Source organism: Cucumis sativus, chromosome 6, assembly GCF_000004075.3.
Source record: "Cucumis sativus cultivar 9930 chromosome 6, Cucumber_9930_V3, whole genome shotgun sequence".
Classification (NCBI taxonomy): domain Eukaryota; kingdom Viridiplantae; phylum Streptophyta; class Magnoliopsida; order Cucurbitales; family Cucurbitaceae; genus Cucumis; species Cucumis sativus.
Genome location: NC_026660.2, coordinates 5,641,281 through 5,663,033, shown reverse-complemented (window position 1 = coordinate 5,663,033; position 21,753 = coordinate 5,641,281). Strand labels below are relative to the sequence as shown.

Genomic DNA, 21,753 nt, shown 5'->3' with positions numbered 1-21,753 from the left:
GTAATTTGCAACAGGAAAAACATGTCGTAATATATGAATTTGTGACAGTTATTAATTGTTGTGGATACCAAAACAATGACAGTTTTTTTTTACAAAATTAATTATCACGATTGTCCTATCTTTGACAGAAAAAAAAATGTCATCAATAGCAAAATAATGACATTTCTTAAAAAAAAAACTGTCGCGATTGACATATTCGTGACATTTAAAACATGTCACAATAAACGAATTTGCGACATTTATTTAACTGCGGTTAATACATAATTGATGATAGTTATTTATTGTCATAAAATAAAATATGACAGTTATTTGATGTCGTAGAATGCTAACTAACGACATTTATTTTATGTCATGAAATAAGTTATTGCGACAGTTTTTGAAAACTGTCATGGAAGGACTTTTCATGACTCCCACTTCTATGACTGAAAATAACTGTCATGAATTTTGTTCGCGACAGTAAATAACTGTCGTCGTAGACCATTTTTCTTGTAGTGTTTGTAAATCCCATCATCCATGTAATAGTGGTTTAGCAATTGATCAGGAGAGTATCATTTTGTATATAAGAGAGTGGCACATATCACACGAAGCTTGTGTTGCCACTAATTTCACTTTCACCTTTGTCAATGGCTGCACTACAACCTTGTGCACAATATCAACGAACTTGGTGTGAAGTTCTTAGGTTCTCCGCCCCATTTGATATTTCTCCCAAAAACTCCGGTCCAGTTGCTAAATTATCTTCGAAAACAACAGGAATGTATGATTTGATGCTGGTTTTCTCATCTAGCTTCATTGAAACAGTTGAGCTCCAAGTGCTTTTGCTTGTGTCGAAAGTTTCACTTTCATCAAAGCAGGTTGCTGCAACCTAAACCACAAGCATGGATCTCAAAACAAAAATTCAATAAAATCACATAATGGTAGCTCTAATTAGAATATTTAGAAATTGATTATATTTTAAACAATGTGTTTTTATACTACCGTTATAAATAAGAAATAATTTTATTTGACAATAAACTATTATTAGTTTATTAACACCTTATATGGTAACTAATTTTTGTATAGTTATTTTGTAATATTGTATAATTTATAATATGTTACGTATAATACATATTTTTATTTTTTTTAATATTAATTGGGTTTATAACAGAGTCTTATAGGAAAATAAATTAAAATATTTACAAGATATAGCAAAATTTTAGATTCTATTAATATTGTCTATCAATGTCACTAATAGAAGTATATAAGTGTCTATCACTAAAAATTTTGCTATATATTGTAAATAACGAATGGGTTGTCACTTGTATGGACACAAAGTGGTCACTTATTTACATGTAAGAGTACTCTCTCTTTCATTCCTTGTGTTTTACTTTTCATTTCATTTCACTTGCGTGTACATCTAATGTTTACATAAGATTAAAGGAGCTCTCAAGACTTTTTTTTCTCTTTCTTTCTTTGCCTCTGTTTTCTGGATTTCTTCTTTTGAGTTTTCTTTGGATGATGGTGAGATGAAGAGAAGATGAAGAGAGGAAGAAGAGTAAGATGAACACACAACGTTTTAAAGTAGTTTGGCAAATGCCTACGTCCAGTGTGCTTTGGGAACAAGGTATTATTTCTTTTCAGTTTTTGTTGTATATGAAATATCAAGTGATACAAGGTATTTATAGACTTTCCTATGCCTCTTAGTTAAAACTCTAGTTTTTTTTTTTTTTTGAAAAAGATACGTTGGGTTAGTAGGTGCACCCGGACATCTCAACTAGGTGGACACCTCCTTAGCACCCTCATCATCCCGACTTTCATTAATATAGGAAGAATTAGTACAATTACAGTAGACGACAAAAACCAAACGGCAGCGTGAAAAGCTAAAGGGCTAGAGCTAAGCCCACAACAAAAAGTTAGAAAACACTTAAATTGATAGCGATAGAGGAAGCACTACAATTTGCAAACATAGAGTATTTGCTAGCCCACAGCCCTGAGAGAGAAAGGATGTCTTCCCAGAGATCAATGGTAGATTTTTCCTTGCCCTTGAAAATGCGATTATTTCTCTCCAACCATAAGATCCACAACACGGATGCAATAGTATTAAAAAAGATGATACCCCTTTTGTTGCGTTGTTTTATTGAGCAGAGGAAAGAGCATAAGGAAACAACATTCTGCTGTTGGTTTTTCCATCCAAGAAGTCCTTCAAGCTTGTTCCATAGAATTTTGGCAGTATGACAATCTATGAAAATATGATCAATCTCCTCTGAGTGTCTTTTACATAAAGAACACCGATTTGGACTCAGATTGAGAGTTGGAACTTTTCTCTGAAGAATGTCAGCAGTGTTAATACAACAATGTAAAAGAGACCATATGAAAAAATGACATTTCTTGGAGATTTTGGTTTTCCAAAGTTGAGAAAAAAATGTTATCATCAATATTAAAATCATCTCTTTGGTTCAAGCTAGAAAAGACTTTCTTAACCGATGCAACGGAGAATTTACCATTAATGTTCAATTTCCAAGTGGGATGGTCAATACATCTACTGTCATTTGGGGATTTGAAATGTTGCTTGATTTTATTCCATTGGTGATGTTCACAATTTCGAAGGGGTAAAACTCTAGTTAGATCAGAAGTTAAAACTAATAAATTTAGCTATATCTCTTTTACAATAAGAGATAACTATTTTTGGTAAGAGTTTCCCACAAATAATTGTCAAATTTGCTATTTTTGACAATTTTCCTAAACATAACTTAATTACGAATAAAAACGAATCCTAAAAAAAAGTTAACAAACTATTTAATCATCATGTACCTTTGTTCTTATTGAATACCTAGGGAATGTTAATATTGCTAAGGGGTGTCTACCTATTAGAGATGTTCGGTGCACTTTCTGGCGCAAACGTTTTTTTCTTTTTTATAAAAAAGATGATTTGTTGAGGTAAATAAAAAAAATACTTCTATTAGGATATATATGGCATATCGGTTTGCTTTTTTTTATTCCAACACTTTTGAGAACTGCTGCAATCAAACTCTACTCTATTCACAACCGCTATATAAATGTGGATAAAACCCTTAAATTATAGCTTTTTGTTGTTGCCAAAAAGTATGGCCTTTTGTTGTTTCTCCTTTACCTTAATTACGTGTGTACATTTCTGTTGTTGTTTTATATATAAAAATCAAAGCTGTATATTTTACAATACCCTGTAGCAATAATGTAGAGTACATTTATTTAGTTGCAGCTTTATTCAAAAGAACAAGAGACAAAGCAGAGTAAACACAAAGCTAAGACATAAATGGAAATTTATAGATATATTTCCATGATAGAGAGTAGATCAGTCGTAGAGAAGATATGGTTATAGGTAGGATGGTTTGATGATTAATTAAGATGAACATATGGTGCTCATGAGAATGGAAATGGCTTGTTTTTGTAATCAAAGTTGTAGGTATGGACTCCAGTGTAAAGACCATCATCACAGTCTTTAATAACATGTGTTCCGTCCCTGAGAACGTCTCGTTGTGTGTACGAAAATGGAACATCGCATTTGGCCTTAGTTGCAATAAGAGTCACTTTCATCTTTGTCATTGGTGGTACATTAACAGTATATGTTGCCATCACTTCTCTCATGTCTGTAATGGTTTCTCCCCAACTGCGACTCTTCTCTTCATTATGGTTGACCTCAACCCCAACTTCAAAAATTTCAGGAACCCCGGCTTTAACAGATGCCACCACACCCCAAGCTGTACTGACTGAAGATTCCCAACATTTAGAAGCTTCAACTACATACTTCAAACTTAATGCCATAGATGCTTCTTTCGTGCCGCCGTTGGTAGCATGTTCGGTTGCCATTATTAGTACCTGTTGGAAACGTAGTAAACCACAATAGAAATCAAGAGACATGAGAAGAAGATCGTTTCACTTTTCCACACAAAACAACTGTTAACAGATTAAAATGGGGCCATAAGTTCTCTAATGTTGCTTCTCTCGGCAAAGACTTATGTAACATCAATACTAAAAACAGAAAAAAGGGCCATTACTTTCAACTCCTTTGCTGTTACTTTATGGACTATCTCGTTTGAAAGGAATAGGAGGATTTTCAAAGACTGCGAACGTACTGCTCTTGAAATCTGAGACGATATACAAACTCTTACGGGTTTTTGGACTAGGGGATCAAAGCTCTTCTCCAATTATAGTACTAGTTCTATTACTTCAAACATCAATGCTTTTGTATAACTATTTGAGCTTATCTCTAGCCCTGTACTCTCTTGGCTTCTTGTATTACTTTTTTTACCTTTTAATGAAGCGGGAGTGATTATCGGGTGTCCACCTATTGAAGTTCTTTTTTAAAATAAATAAATAAGAACTTCAATAATATTTAATTAGTATCAATTTATTTTTCTTACTTTCTTTCTTCCATGCAAATGAGAAACCTTACCCATATTTATACCAGTAGGAGTAGGAAAGTACATCATGCATATGCAAAATTAAAATGAGTAGGAAAGTACATCATGCATATGCAAAATTAAAATTCATGTATCAAGTCTAGATCAATTTAATTTCAACCGTATACCTGTTCATCGTAGACCCTGCTATCCATTGTACGATAATTACAGTTGTACATTTCCCTTGAAATAACAGGCTCAGTGATCTCCAAACGTGCCTCCCTAGTAATGGTATCTGCATTTGCACTGAGACAATGCTCCTTATTCTCAGCAGTTAATCTCTTGCATATCTTGTTATTACCAAGGCAGCGGAGCGCGACAGTGTTTTGAGAAATCTTGATAGGCCAGAACACGGTGTCTTTGTTGTTTGCGGTCGTGTCAGTTGACTTTGCTAAGATCCAGTTGTTTGATTGACGAACCCAAAACTTATTCCAATGGTCACATTTGATTCGAATGCTTCCATCACCCATGCTGAACACTTGGTGGCCTGCCCTGGACGATCCAATGTCATCGGAATTGAATTTCAGATGTTCATTTTCCTCATACCAATAGGTACATAAATACTGTTTAAGGTCTCCTTTAATCACTATGTGTTTGGGTAACACGATCAAGGTTTCGAAGTCGATTAATATGTGGGTTCTGTCATAGTAATGGTCTTGGTTGCCGTATCTAGTTGTGAGGCAATCCTCGTGACTTTTGCTAGTGGTACATCGACACACATACGATTGACGCCACACATCGAATAAATAGTAAGTTCCTTCAGTAGGAGCTTGGACAAACCTAAACAATGTGCATGGCCATGAGAACTCGTTTTCGGAGGGCTTGCTAACGAACGGACTGACCATGTGATCGCCGTCTTTGGCGGAGGCCCAATACTTGTTGTTGTAGCAGCATCTTATGTGAAAATAATTAGTTGTCTTGGATTGCTCCAATGTGAATTTTGAGAACATGCTCATAGCATTATCAGAAGAGTATTGTAGGTAACCCTTAAGTGAACCTTCATGAATGTATTGAAGGAACTTTCCAGCTATTTTGTTTCTGAATGCACCGTACTTGGGGAGACCCATTATATTAATTACTACAGAGGGAGCTCGAGAGATAGATTTCTTCTTCTTTTTTTTGAGGTGTGATGAATCCTCCCAATTCCCAACCTCTCCCTTTTATTCATAGAAAAGTATAGTTGTATATTGGGATAAGTTAGAACCATATACAGTTAAAATGAGACTTTGTATTCTTCTTTTAATTGCAAATGAAAAGCTCTTTCTTAGAAAGGTGTCGATCTAAAAGTTAGAGATATTTTGGTGTGCCTCCTAATCCCATCTTCTCCCTTTAGTATCTTGTTCAAAAAGAATATAGTTGCAGTTGAAAAAGGCAAAAAGTATTATCCTATATGAGGGTACAGTAATGCTTCCATTTTTTTTTTATTCCATCACTTATAACATCCGTTGACGGGGTTTAATAATTCAGTAAAGTAATGTGAAAGAAAATCGGTATATAGAGTAATACTTCAATTTGAGTCTACAGAGGGGCTGGAAGACAAATTTACTCAAGAAAAGAAATTAGAAACTAACAGTATTATTGATATTATGTTAGTTTTGTACATACAATATGAGAACTCCTGACCTATGTATACTAAATCCAAAACTGTGGTTTTGATTGAAATTTTAATGTTGCTTTTAGTTTCTAACTTTGGGGATTCCGTTACTATAAATAAGGTTGAAAATCCATGTTATAGACTAAAAAAAGTGAAGTTATAAAAGAATCTCTCGTTATCTTTTCAAATTTGAAGAATGAAGATATCATTATCTTTTCAATTCATAAATAATGGTCTAAAACAGAATAAAAATTAAAAGGTCTGATCACTTTTAATTTACACATTTTAGTTTTCATTGGTTCATTCACAAACTATGCTTCAAACGTAAGTTTTGATCGATGACACTAACCTTCAATTTGTTTCACATACTTTTTCATACAAACACTTGATATATTTTTGTTTACTTCTCGAAGTTCTACTTTTTAAAATCCAAAGATATAATATTAATAAAAACACACGAGTTTTTTACGATACTTTTTTAGAAAATGTTTCTTAATAACAAGTTTGTTTAGTTCTTTTTTATTAATGTTTTTCGAAGTTGGCTATAACAGGTGGTTTGCAAGTAGGTCAGTGGATCAGAAGTGGAGACCCAAGGCTAACCGGCACAAGAATCATAAGAGTGTAGGAAGGTTACCCGTACACTTTCTAGTTATTAATTAATAAATAAAATCTAACCTATTGGTCGTCTCTATTCAATCTCATGAGTAAGAGTGTAGGAAGGTTTGGATAACTTCCTTTCGAGTTTAGGGTGTCTAATCGATCCTGAACCCAACCCTTAAGACGAACACCCTAAGAAAAAAGTTGAAGGAGCGCAATAAATATGAAACAACAATAATGATGTTGGTCATCAAGCAAAATTGTCAAAAAGTTGTTAAGGACAAACCTTGGGTCAAATAACATATATATGGAATAACCTACAAGTATCATTTTAAACAACTTTTTCCGAGAGTGTATTTAACTTAGAGGGCGTTTGGAAATTAAACTGACATGTAATTGAGTTGAGTGAGTAAAAAAAACTCACCCACCGTTTGGGTGTACCAACAATCAAAGAGATCACCTCGTTATTCGTTTTATCTCATGTTTCTTATCTCATTGTTTGTGTTAACTTATAGTTTTTACTTCATTATTTACATAAACTCTTAATTAATCTCTTTTATAATAGTTAATTACCAACGTTTAATAATTGCATCGTATAGTCTCTTATAGTAGTTACCAACTCAACTCAATTACATCCTAGATAAATTCTTAGCTGAATAAAGAGCTAACAGTGCATGCAATTATTCACAAAAACAAGATTCTGATAGTGGTAAGAATGCACGTAGGAGCCATGTTTTATTAAATTGGCATGGAATCTCGTTGTTTATTCGTATATGTGAAATGTCTCCCTTTTAAAAATGCAGGGGTATTCGATATTGACCAAATTCATTACCAAATTTAAAGTTTAGGGGAATATATATTCATGTTACATACTTAAGTTTATTCATCCAGTGTTGGTACGAAACTGAGAGTACATTTACTAAATTCGTATAAATTGAAGTTTTTTTTACTAAATTGTTACATACACAAAAGTTTAGGACACAAAATACGATGTTTAATCTAAAACAAACTATGACAATCTAATCATATGTATAGATTTAATTTTTTTCTAAAAAAAAAAAAGATACAATGGATCAGTAGCTGCACTCGGATATCTCTACTAGGTGGACACCCCTTAGCACCATCATCATCCTCAGTTCTTTAATATATAAGAAAGAAATACACAAGAAGCAAGAGAGCAACCCAAACAAAATACTAACGATTAGAGATAAGTCTCGATCGAGCAAGTACAAACAATTAGAAAGCATGAAGATTGATAGCAATAAAGCTAGCCGTGTAGTTGGTAAATAAATTAAGGGGATCTCCTCCCATATGTTAATGATCGAACAATTTCTATCTTTGGTTGGTAAACAATTTCTATCTCCTCCCATATGAGCATTTCTTTCTATTCAAACCTTCCTAACACAGTCGAGATGGTATTGAATTTAATGATGCCTTTTTTGCTTTGTTGTTTTATAGCACAAAACCAAATACATAATACATAGATTTAAATTAAATATGGTTGTTGGGCAGGAAGGTTTGATTCATTAAGATGATCACATGGGTGTTCATGAGAATGGAAGAGGCTTGTTCTGGTAATCAAAGTTGTAGGTATTAACTTCAGAGTAAAGACCATCATCACAGTCTGTAATAACTTGTCTTCCATCGACGAGAACGTCTCGCTGCGTGTACAAAAACAGAACATCGCATTTGGCCTTAGTTGCACTAAGAGTCACTTTCCTCCTTGTCATTGGTGGTACATTAAGAGTATATGTTGCCATCACTTCTCTCATGTACTCTGTAATGGTTTGTCCCCAAGTGTGACTTCTCTCTTCATTATAGTTGAGTTCAATCCCAAATTCTGCAATTTCAGGAATCCCGGCTTTAATGGACACCATCGCACCCCAACCCGCAATGATTGAAGATTCCCAACATTTAGAAGTTTCAACTACGTACTTCAAACTTACTGCCATAGATGCCTCGCTCATGCCGCCATTGCTAGCATACTTGGTTGCCATTATTAGTACATGTAACGTAGTAAACTGTCACAATACAATCTAAGAGACAAGAGAATTAAGAAGATTTGTTTTTCTTTCCACACAATTTATAATAAATAAGAACTTGAATATAATATTTTTTTAAAAAATACGATGCAGGTTAGTAAATGCATCTAGACATCTCCACTAGGTGGACACTTTCATAGCACCATCATTATTTTAGCAATTAAATATTCCTTGTATCTCAACTACTATCGGTGCATATGCAATAATATAATGCAAATTCATGTATAAGTTTAGATTAATTTAATTTCATCGGTACTTATTCATCGTAGATCCTGCCATCCATAGTATGATACTTACAATTGTAGATTTCCCTTGCAATAACAGGCTCAACGATCTCCAAATGTGCCTCCCTAGTAATGAAATTCGAATTAGAAAAAGATACTTGTAGGTTCAGCAAGTGCAAGAAATATATTAAGTAAAGCAGAGGGGAATACAAAGTTCAAGATAGTTACAAATAGGCTAGAGATAAGTTATAATGTAAAGCTCACAAAACTTACAAAAAGCATTGATATTTAAAGCAACTGTAGAAGCATAATAATTTTTTATGAGCTTGTGTTTGATAGACCAAGAACCAGTGAGATTGCATATATTCTCCCATAGATTATTTGAGGAGGCATGACTATTGTTGAATAGCCTATTGTTTCTTTCCAACCAAGTTGTCCAAGTGATGACTATTAGAAGGTTAAAAAGGATCAAACTTTTTTTAGACTTATCATTTATTGTGCATATGTGATTGCATAAAGCACTAAGGCTGTCAACATTAATTGTCCATCCCTTGAGATCCTTTGCTTTGCTCGGAAAGAATTGACAAGTGAGTAATGGAGGAAGATGTGATTTTTGGTCTCACTACTATTTTTACATAAAATGCACCAATTATTTGGGTTGAGACAGAGATTTTCGAGCCTGTTTTAAATCATCTCATTGGTAAAAATTCCTTTGTGAATAGTTGTGTCCATAGGAAAAAATTGTATTTTTTGGAAACCTTAGATGTCGACAAATTCCATCCAAGGTAGATGAAGAGGGGTAGAGGCAAGGATGACATATTTAGGAGAGAAAGAAAAATTTCTATTTGGCTTCCAAAAGGGGCAATCTATTTGATTGTTATCTGGAAGGGAGGGGACTTGTTAAAATGTCGCTCCACTGTGAAACTTCTCTTTCTCGTAGGGGCCTCATATTGTGTAAACCTCATCCATTGTGTTCAAAGTTCCACATGCCTTTGAGGGAACCATTTTGCTGAGATGAGAGAGCATACAATCTAAGGAAAGAACTGTAAAGAGGTCCAAATGAGCTCCGTAACTGTGCCAAATAAATAACAACTTGTCATTGTTTATTTTCCAACCCAAATGAGCTTTAAAGTAGTCCGCCTTTGTCTCCATGGCGCATTGGGACTGCTGTATTTCGCAATAGTACTGGACAAATCAATTAGAGAAGTAGTTGAATATGTAGCATGAGTGATGGACCTCCAGAGAGCTTCAGGTTCATTGCAATACCTCCAAAGCCACTTTGTAAGCAAAACAAAGTTTGTAGTAGAAACTGGAGAGATACCAAGGCCTCCAATGTCTAGAGGGGTTATAATCGTTGACCATTTGACTGGATTTAGTTTGTTTTTGTGGTTGCTTGAACAATTGACCATTTGACCATTTAACCGTTGATAATGCTCCTTATTCTCATGAGTATTGTAAAATATAGTAAAATTAGTCAAAGTCTATCAATTGATGCTTTAAACAAACTCCGTTCTAGCCTTCTCAACAAAGTGATTTAAGGTACAATGACACATCACATCTTTGCCAGAACAACACCATCAAAAGAGAACAATAATCGAAGTTTATAGTACTAATTATATCCAAAAGATTCTTACTATCTTTTCTAAATTATAATAAAAAAAAGTTCATCTTGATCTTAATTTTCAACCTTAAAAAAAAGTATAAAGATGCATCGTATGAAATGGATGCTTTTATTCTTAGGAATATGTGTAAATTAAAGACGATGACCCACTCAAGTTTTTCAAATATACATTTGGATAATTCTAAAATATTATAATTCCTATAATAATTATTAATACCAAAACACAATTTCATCTATTACTTTTATCTATCTCTACGGGTGATATTAATAGACACAGATAAAAGTTTGACTATGTTTAAATTTTATTATATTTTGTAAATATCTTTCGTTATTGTTATTTATAATTATTTTTCTTTATCTAATTTCCATAAAAAAATGGTAAAAATTTAGAAGAAAAAGAACAAAGCATTATTGAAACTAAGATAAATATAATTTAATAATTACAATCTTTGACCATTTAACTATATTATTACTCAATGCGTACGCTTCCACGTACCGAACAACACTACCTAAAAGTCATGAACACATCTCGTAACGAAAACTTAAACTCCAAACAATTTGTCTATCCAATATAATGATTTAAATATTTGAGAAATCTAACAAAATTAAACAAGGAATATATAATTTGCATATCTCATAGGAAAGCCTCTTGGAGGAAAAATATTAATTATTTACCACATATATATAATTTTGTTTATAATCTTATTATCATATATCATATAAGATGTAATTAATAGGTAGCTTTTTTCCTTCTTCTTCTTCTTCACATTTCACAATGTGATAGTAAATTAAATAATCTTGATCCACACAAACCGTATTCTTATTCTTCTTCTTCCTCAAGAAAATGGGAGTTGCAAGGCTAGTTTCTTCTCCGACAATCTCGTCGAATCTCGCCATCTTTTCCGGTCAAAACCTTGATGTTTCCCATCCTACTCATGGACAAAGCAAAGGACCGACGGAAGTCTTCAAATCCAGATTTTGGAGCAAACTCCTGGATGATTTCCTTCGTTTCGTCACTAAAAATAAGCTGTTGATCGATACCGAGTACCGCCTTTTTGGAGAGGATTCTCGAGTAGTAAAGACCTGTGAATTGATAGTCGTTTTCAGGTTTTGGTGTTAGGTTCACTGTTGGATCTTTTTTTGAATTTTTTGGGCATTTATTTCGAAGATCTTTTAAGAGTGATTTGTTCATTGATGGATCTGCCTTTTTTGTGCCATTGAAATTGTATAGCCTATCCTTGATGTATCGACAGTGTGTTTCTCCCATTGAATGTCCAGCTGATATGATTAAACAATGTAAAATGTTATCAAGAATTCAAAAATAATATAATTAACACAAGTTTTTTCTTTTCTTTTCAGTTATGTTCTTAATAGATAATAAAATTGGATCAGTGGTTTTCCAAGCGATTTTGTTGTTTCTTTAGGAGTATAAAATAAAATTTTGATCTAAGTAAACAAGTTCAACCAAAATAAAATCTAAAGTTGAAAACTACGACAAATCAAATTGTTTTCGAAAATTGCTGATAATTTTTTTAAAGAAACATAAATTTCAAAAATAGAAAACTATAATAGGAGGGAGCGTATGTGTAGAATGTGTCACTTACCTAGCAATGTTGCCATGTCCAAAACATCAAGACCTTTAGATTCGAAATATTGAAGGCCTTGTTGCAATGATATGGAGGGAGATGGCAAATCCACTGCATCAATACTGCTTGTAAAACCATCCCTCCTTCCTGTATAAACAGGATAAGATGGCGCACCTGCCTGCATCCAATCAGTCTACCGTCAATTTATTTTAAATAACAAAACTATTGTAAATATATTTAAATATAGGAAAATGTCAAAGTCGTCTCCACAAAATCGATAGAAGTATTGAATACCAAATGGGCAGCATCTCTAGTGGCCAGGTTCAAAATATCTGCACAAGAAACAACACCCGGACATCTGTCTTCGAGTACACTTTTGATCTTATCAATTTCTTTAAACCCTTTGAGGCCTTTGTTTTGTGGTGCATTTTTCTCCGAGTTTGGACCATCAAGAAGAATTGAGCCATCACAACCCTGTATTAAGTAATCAAATATACATCAATATTTATCTTTTACATCATCCTTTGAATCACCCATCAATCCAAAGGTTTAAAACTAATAAGCAAAAACAAATCTAATATAATTTCTAACCCTACTCCTCCTCCTCCTCCTCAATTAACTTATTGTATGAAGAAGAGCCAAGAAAATGACAGTTTGAATATAAATCACAGACGCAAGGAGTTGAACATAAAACTTTTCTAGACAACCACCTACTGATACCATTTTAAATCACAATGGACGAAGATAAAATTAATATAACGTTTAACTACAATAATTTTATGAATAAGAAATAAGAAACTACAAACAACAAACATGTACGTATATTCTTAAATATTTAGACGGATGGATTCAGTCCAAACAAACAAAACATTAGATCGAATGAAACGAATAGTATAGGAAAAAGAGAGAGAGAGATGGAAGAAGAAGGAGAAGAGTTATAGTACATTTTTGGAAAGGCAATCTGCAGAGAGCAAACGAAGGAACTTGGCAGTAATGCTTTTATCCTCTTGCCAAAACAATTTGACCTGATGTTTTATGTATTCCTCAGCATCTGGACAAGTTGTGTTGAGTTTGTAGTAATGCCATATTAGCTTAACTGGTGGTTGTAATGTATTTTCACCTTTCGCAAGAATGCATAAACTCATCAGTGTTATGCCCACAAGGGATACAATCATACACTTTCTTCTCTCTCTCATCATCCTTTCTTCTCTCTCTCTCTCTTCCCTAAGTATTGCTTCTCTTACTCCAAATATTCAACAATGGAGGATTTGGGTTTGGGTTATTTATACATGATAACTTTTTTTTATTCGCAGTCCATGTGTTGTGTGAGTGACGCCAACGCGTTTTTGTCTTTATACTTTTTTTGGAAATTAATCTATAGTTATATTGAGTTTTAGAAAATTCACTTTCTATAAATAATTTTTAAGATTTCATCATTTTACGATCATTTCTATTTTTGTTGGTTATATACAAATAAAAGAATGAATCATTTTTATTATTCCTTCGTTTTTGTGCTTTTTTTTTTTCAAACCAAACATAAAAAGGTGAAGAAGTTTTCATGTATATCTCGAACGTAATTCTTTTATCGAAGATACGTTGGATCAGTAGATGCATCCGAATATTTTCACTAGATAAACATCTTCTTAGCATCCTCCTCAATGCTTACATTTTTCATGAACGTAAGAATCAAATAATCTATTAAAAAAATATCTTTGAATAAGTCAAACTATCTTCTTTTCTAAAACAAAAGAATAAAAATATTTAAAAACTATTCAAATTATATATATAGATATAGATATAGGTAAGTATATAACCATTTTTAAAATAATAAATAACAAAACTTTGAGTTTTCTATATTTGAAAATGTTCCTAATTTTTTTAGTAAGTGTAACGATAGCACTTTTTATGACAAATAAATAATTAAAAAATGTATAATAAACAGAATTTATAAATGATAGAGTGTATTATTGACATCACGAGTAGACTTAAAAAATGAGATCCAAACTTGTTATAGGTATAAAAAGAAAATTTGTATATGTATATCATATTGTCTCCTAATACTTTAGAGTTTGATTATTATAGATACAATGTGATAGTAGAAAGAAAATAAAGTAATAGTTATGGCATTGGGTGAACACATGCATGGGGAAGAGTCTTGACATTCTCCCAAAGGCAAGTCAACACACGTTTCGTAGGAAGAAAAGCACATGCACATACCCTCCATCGATTCTAACCTTTTTCTTTCCCCTTTTTAGACCTTCTATGATCGATCTCACCCTCTTTAATTATTTAAAACTTCTTTTGCAATTAAATTACTCTTTTTAGATTCAATACAACTTTTATATATACACACATATATATATATATATTATTTTATTTTTACATTAGATGCCTTCAATTAATGTCCTTTCGAGATCCCAATAGATTATACTTTATTATATATTTGCATCGCATCGTCCTCCCTTTTCTATGATTACCTCTATATATCATAAAAAAATACCTCTAAGTAATTTTGCATGGATTTTTTTTTCTCTTTCTCAATCTAAATCACTTGTATATCCGTATGTGGATCTATTACATCTATGTACAGGTTAGTGGGACAGATGTATCCCTCGACTTTATTAATGAAATATTAAGGTAGTGCGGTCACCGACGATAGTATAGGTTCAAGAGATTCGAGTCCCCTCAACTTTATTATCTTTATATAATATATATAAACAAAACTTATTAATACTTAATTTTTGTAAGCAGTTTAGTGATAACTATGTTTGTCAATACTCTTACAACCATAGTTCAAGTCTTACTTGTGTAGTTTATTTTATTCAGTGGTAAGGGTGCAACTTCCTATCATTCTAATCTTTTTTTTGTTTTTGGAAGATGATATTATAGGTCAGGAGGTGTACTCGGGTATTTCCACTAGATGAACACTCTCTTAGCACCCACATCATCTCCGCTTATATCATCTTCATCTTGGGTTCAAATTCTTTCCATAAAATTTCGAATTTTGTGTCATTTTATGTCAGTTTTATTTCTTTAAGAAAAAGTGTTTGTCATGATCTATCCATCGGATAATTTTGCTCGTTTTGGTGATATTATATGATTTTAATATCATATCGATATGTCTAAAATTATATTTACATGAACGTGTGCTTCACTCTGATAGAATCCTAGATCCACAATTTTGCGTATTTCTACGTTGATGAAACTTTATCCCACTTGACATATTGTCATGGGAAACGAAGCTGCCAAATATAATATAACTTAAGAATACAACATTTCCATTGAAAAGAGAATAATTTTAATTATATTACAAAATGACCGACTTTGGAGCTTATTTGTGGGCATGGAAAAATGATCCTAAGTTGATCACCATTTACGTATACCTAATTCCCATTGTTTCAACTATTTAATATTAAACATATTATTGTTTGATCTTTTATGTATAGACTTTGAAATTATTAATACTAATCGATAGAGGAGAAAATTAATATTAATATTATTAAGTGGAAAAATCACCCATAATTCTTCCCAAACCCTTAGACTCATAGGTTAAATATACATTTAAGTATCTATTTTATTAAATGTCATAGAACAAATGAGAATGATTGTATTGGAGAACATATATTTTTAATCCGTACATTATATATTAATCAATGTCAATTAAGTAATACATAGTTTTAATAATTAATTAATTAAAGCAATCCTTTGTGGAGTTAACTTAAAGCTTCAAATCTACATATTCTCAAAGTCTTTGATCATTTAATAATTATAACATTAGTTGGCTACAACTTTACTAGTTTGAAGAAGCAAGCAAATGGCCATTAATTTGCTGGTCTTTACATACCTTTATGAGCAAACCATGCATAGGTCTTCTAATTCATTTAATTTGCTTCTATTGTAGGCAACCGTGTGTTGTATTTTTCTAACCATAACCCTAAGGTATAACTTTATCTTATATTCTAAATAATGTGTTGTCTGTTTTCTTTTTCATTTTTTTTCCTTTTAATAATATTTGGAATTAAACGTTTTTCAAAACCACCCTTGTTTTATGTGGGAAAACACGTAGAATGCACGTGAAATATTGTAGTTTCAATTAGTTTCATATTTTAATAGTAACTATTTGAAAATGATACATGGTCAGTAGGTGCACTCGGACATCTCCATTAGTAAATACCCCTTAGCACCATCACCATTCATGCTTCATAAATAGCTTATGAACATATAATAAATAAATTTAGAAATTGGATAATGTAATAATTTTTATTTTAACGTTTTTACATCGTTTTATAAAGAAAATGTATCCTTAATTTTATCTAGTTCAAAGAGAGAGAAAAGGTGTTCAAGTAATTAACTAAAGTTTTCAATTAATATATTAATATTTTACTATTGTAATATATATAATTTAATAACTTTTATTTTAACGTTTTTAAACTTGAAATGATGTCTTATTTCATTGTATTAAGGATCACTTTCATTCATTTTTTAATCTCGTTAATTTTGTTTTTTTAAGAATATAAATGCATGTACGTGTTTTTTTTCTTTTACATATTCATCTCACATCTACATTGCAAGAATCAATGTACCAATGTAACGTTAGTACGCTTCCATCTTGAACAAATGCATCGTATCTTAAAAGATCGATTCCATCAACATCAAATGCATTGAGTCATCTAAAATTTCACAACCACTCAACAAAAGATAATATAAAAATTTATGAAAGGTGTAGGGATAAAAGAACACGTAAAGATTCTCTCTTCATAGTCCCTTTTAATAGAGTAGAGATAAGATAAAGATAGAGAATAGAGATCAATTAGATTCTTCATTTTCTTTGTTTTTGAAAGTTATAAATATGATATACACTATTACTATTATTGACTTATTTTAAGGTATATATAGACTTAATTTTCAAAAATCAACCAAAAAAACTAAAGCAATCGGAGTTATCACAAATTTTATACGTGACAACTCTTTATTTAATACATTTATTATTGACAAACTCTGTAAAACATATAATCTATCACACATAATTTTGAGTGGATCTAAATTTTATTATATCTTCTGTATTCTAGTACTTTGAAGTCTCATTGGTATGCTTAGAAGCGACGTATATTTTAACTAGATTTTGATACTCTTTCAAAACTATTTTGAAACCTGTCTTATTTTAACTGGAAGTGGACTGGCAGCAGACAATGACAGTGGTGCATGATGAAAAATAGCAGCAATGACAGACGACGACGAACAAACTGAACTTTATAATAATAAGATAGACTTTTTTATTTATTTCAAACTTTATCCAAGACAAGAGATAAAGCTACACACACTCAAAAGTAAGTAAAATAAAAGTTAAGAAACACACACAAGATGACATAATGGATGATGGATATAGTGGTATAGTGGTATAGTGGTATAGTGATGATGAATTATATAGATTAGAGAGGTAGAGTCTTGTTTTGATAATCAAACTTAATGGTGTAGACTCCAGTGTAAAGACCATCATCACAGTCTATCTCAACTTTTTTTCCATTTTGGAGAAGATCTCGTTGCGTGTACGAAAACGGAATATCACATTTGGCCTTAGTTGCAAGGAGAGAAACTTTCATCTTTTTGTTTGGTGGTACAGTAACAGTATATGTTGACGTTACTTCTCTAGTTTCTTGAAGAGTTTCTCCCCATGTGTAATTCCCTTCAAAACTGTAGGTGACTTTAATCTCACTTTCTAAAATTTCAGGAATCCCTGCTTTAATGGAAGCCTCTATAACCGCACCTATGGTAAGTGAAGATTCCCAACTTCTAGTTTTTTCTTCTAGGTACTTCAAACTTACAGCCATAACCGTCTCTTTCGAGCTCGAGTTAATAGCCTCCTCTGTTGCCATTGTTAGTACCTGTTCGTCGTATATCTTCGCATCCATAGTCCGATACCGAATATTGTAGATTTCCCTTGAAATAACTAGCTCAACGATCTCCAATTCTGCATCCTTAATGATAGAATCAGCACGAGCATTCAGACAATCCACCTTACTATCAGCACTATATCTCCTACAGATCATGCCATTGGCAACGTTTCGAAGCGCGATTTTATTTTTAGCAATCTTGACTGGCCAAAACAAGGTGTTCTTGTTGTTTTTCGTCTGGTCGTTTGAGTCAGCTAGGATCCAGTTTGGGTCACGTCTCCAAAACTTCTTCGTATAATCATTCTTGATTCTAATAGTTCCATCGCCGACATTGAAAACTTCGTGGGCCGCCCAAGGGTTTCCAATGTCATCGGTATTGAACTGCAGATACATGGAATTATTATACGAAAAGGAAGCGAGTAACTTATCATTGTTCTTAAAGGCAACATATTTGGGGAGTCGGATGACGTTTTCAAAGTCGACTAACAGAATTAATTTGTCGCTGTCTCGTGCTTCCTCGAGATTATATATAGTTGTGAGAACATCGTGATGAACTCTGCGATCGGTACATCGACATGCATAGGTGTAAATCATGACATCAAATAAATAGTAAGTCCCTATAGTAGGACCAGGGATGATATTAAACAATGTGCATGGCCATGAGGATTCGTTTTCACTTGGCTTGCTAACGAAGGGAGCAACGAAGCGATTGCCGTCATTGGTAGAGGCTAAGTACTTGCCGTTGTAGCAACATTTTATGTGCCAATATTTACCATCCTTGTCGGGCACAATCTCAAACTTTGTAAACGGGGTCAAAGCTTGATCAGAAGAGTATTTTAGTTTACCCTTAAGAAAACCATCACGAACGTATTCAAGGTACTTCCTTTCTGCGTGGTTCTGGAAACCTGCATACTTAGGGAGGAATGACATTATTATAGATTCACCAGATGCAAAGAGAGAGATGACTTTGTGAGTATGTATAAGTTTTCTTCTTATATAGATACACTTCTCAAGGTGTGAGTACTGATGCGAATACCCCAACCTCTTCTATTTATATACATATTTTTTTTAGAAGAAAGAAGTAATTCAACATAATGGTTAAAAATAGCAAATTTTATAAAATATATATAACATATATCAAAATTTTAATTTCTATCAATAACAAACATTTAATAGATAATGATATTCATGTACTATTTCATAGTTTCATAAAATCCAAAGATTTTGGAATAGTTTATAAATTATTTTAATTTACTATTTTTCAAAATGTCTCATTTAACTATTATATTTTTCATGATTAAGCAACCATAAATCACTTATATGGATAATTGAGAATCCTTAGTTACTTTACTTTTTTCTTTGTTGACTAAGTAATTTAAATTTTATACTTTGTGTCAAAAAAAAAAATAGATGCACTTGTAACGATAACAAAAAAAATTTATGATGATATGGTTCATGTTACTCAATTTTCTAAATTGCAAAACTAACAAAATTAAAGGTCGATAACTCTCTGATAGCTTTTTGTCGTCATATTTGTCATATTCGCAATATATAAAAAGAAATGTCATAGGCTACTTTTTTTCTAAATGTTTGTCATTTCATACAGTTTTTTTAAAAAATATCTCTAAACTATAAAAAAGATTTAAAAGTATTTAGATTGTTTAACACTTTTAAGGATAATTTGTTTGATATTCTTAATCTTGCTGCTCTTTGGTGTGTAAAAAACTTTCCTTTTTAAATTTTTTTTGTAGCATTACTTCTATATTGCTTAACTTGCATGCATGTTTGTAATCTATGCATAATTTTTTTAGTTTCTCTCTGACTCAGTTTTTACTTTTTTTCGTGAGGAATGACCTCGCTTTTGGTCTTGGTGTAGGATGAAGAGTATTCTAGAAGTGTCAATTCAGTTGAGATGTCTTCGTGCACTCAATGACCCTTCTTGCTTTATTTTTTAAAAAAATATACTAGTTTGATACTAAGTGCATGGCATACATGTTAGGTAAAATTCAAAAAAATATCTTAAATATAAATTATTAATAACGAAACTCGTGAAGTTAAAAAATAATTATACACAATTTTTTTAAGAATTGTTTTTTTAAAAAAAAAAGAAAATCTTTTGAATACAACAATAAAATTATTATGTACAACCAGATACCTGAAAATCGTCAAAAATAACAAATTTGACAAAATATTTAAACATATATAACAAAGTTTTATATTTGTTGATGGACACGAATATGCTCCTATTAATTTTTATCATTAATATAATCCAAAATTTTATTATAATGGTAGATATTTTAATTTATTTTCTATCATCGAAAATCTCCCAATAAAATAAATATTTAAATAACGTATAAATTTTTACAGTTGATTAAATTAAAAAAATATTTATCGACAAACTCATTTTTATTGTTTAGAATACAATTAAAAATCTATTTTGAGTTATTTTTTTCAAAATAACTTATTTTCTAAATTAAATACTTGAAAATGTAATTCAAAATCATTTTTTTAGTATTAAATCTATTAATATAGTAACTAACTAATCTATTTTCAAAATAATAACATCTAATTCAAATTTATCTTTTAAGTTAAAGAATAATTATATTTGAATGATTTTAAAAAAATTTAATTTCAACTTTTTATCTAAATAAAAAATAGGAAAAATTATTTTTTTAGTCCTATGTTTTGTATGAATATGTCTGTTTGAGCCCTAAGTCTTAAAAGTAAGTTTTTTTTTTTAATGTTTATAAATAATAGATTCATCTAGTCCTTAGTTTTGAAAATGTACATTTTTAGTAGAGCATCTCAAATATACTTTTATTTTTAATAATTATATGATATTTTAAATTATAAGCATCACTTCTAAAAATCATATCATTCCTAAAACTATTTTTTAAAATTTTAAATATAAGATAATTACTTTTAAAAAAATCAAGCACAAAATATTTTAAAACCTTATAAACCTAATTTTTAAAACTCAATAATCAAAGAGGTATTTTTTAAAACTTGAAAACGAAATGAGACTATTGTTATAAACGTGAGACTAAAAATGTTCATTTTTAAAACTTACCATCAAAAACATATATTCATGCAAACTTAGATCTAAATGAATAGTTTTCCCTAACAAATATTAATTTCTTTTACTTTTGCACACAAAAACAAAATAAAAAATAATTGTTTTTTTTTTTTGTTGTGATGATTTGCTTTTAATTGTAATATTTGATTTAAACCAATATCTAAAAATATCATGATAATATAAAATTTATTTAGAAAATTTGTTGAAAATAAAAAAAAAATTAACAAAGTATTTATTCTATAAATTTGTATGAATTGTAAATAGTTTTTTTTTCTCCAAAAATGCAAAATATTTATGTGATGATTTGATTACATACAATATATAAAATAAATTATAAATAAATACATATGGTATCTCATTCTTTATCTAATGCTTTAAACAAAATTACTCAGACCAAAAAGAAAATTCTACATTACGTGAGATGAGAATGTTTGCTATTAAATGGAGTACTACACACTCACACTACTAGCCAATAAAAATTAGAGAGCATAGAAAAATAAGAACAAAGATAGCAATTTAAAAGCACATGAACAATAGTAGAAAGTGAGTATATATGTCCATCAAAATTTTGTTTGAGTATATAGAATTGTAAATATAGCTAAATTTATTAGAGATGATAGACTTTTATCGGTGGTCTATATTATTGGTAGACTTAGAAAGTTGAATCCAAATTTTGTTATATGGGAAAAAATATATTAATAATATAT

General features: G+C 31.2%; 3 protein-coding genes across 3 annotated transcripts; all 3 read right to left on the bottom strand.

Moving 5' to 3' along the window:
- Positions 1 to 3,141: 3,141 nt before the first annotated feature.
- Positions 3,142 to 5,562, bottom strand: LOC101212789. Its single transcript, XM_004140552.3, has 2 exons — positions 4,544 to 5,562; positions 3,142 to 3,831 (listed from the first exon to the last, which is right to left on the bottom strand). The coding sequence occupies exons 1-2, from the start codon at positions 5,480 to 5,482 to the stop codon at positions 3,376 to 3,378; spliced, it is 1,395 nt and encodes a 464-aa protein (XP_004140600.1). The 5' UTR covers positions 5,483 to 5,562; the 3' UTR covers positions 3,142 to 3,375.
- A 5,339-nt stretch (positions 5,563 to 10,901) lies between these two features.
- Positions 10,902 to 13,343, bottom strand: LOC101213667 (probable peroxidase 61). Its single transcript, XM_004140638.3, has 4 exons — positions 13,024 to 13,343; positions 12,374 to 12,553; positions 12,098 to 12,257; positions 10,902 to 11,771 (listed from the first exon to the last, which is right to left on the bottom strand). Exons 1-4 carry the CDS (start codon positions 13,276 to 13,278, stop codon positions 11,353 to 11,355), a joined length of 1,014 nt encoding a protein of 337 aa, XP_004140686.1. The 5' UTR covers positions 13,279 to 13,343; the 3' UTR covers positions 10,902 to 11,352.
- Positions 13,344 to 17,508: 4,165 nt separating this feature from the next.
- Positions 17,509 to 18,900, bottom strand: LOC101213914. Its single transcript, XM_004140639.3, has one exon. The coding sequence runs from the start codon at positions 18,898 to 18,900 to the stop codon at positions 17,509 to 17,511; it is 1,392 nt and encodes a 463-aa protein (XP_004140687.2).
- Between the last annotated feature and the right edge of the window lie 2,853 nt (positions 18,901 to 21,753).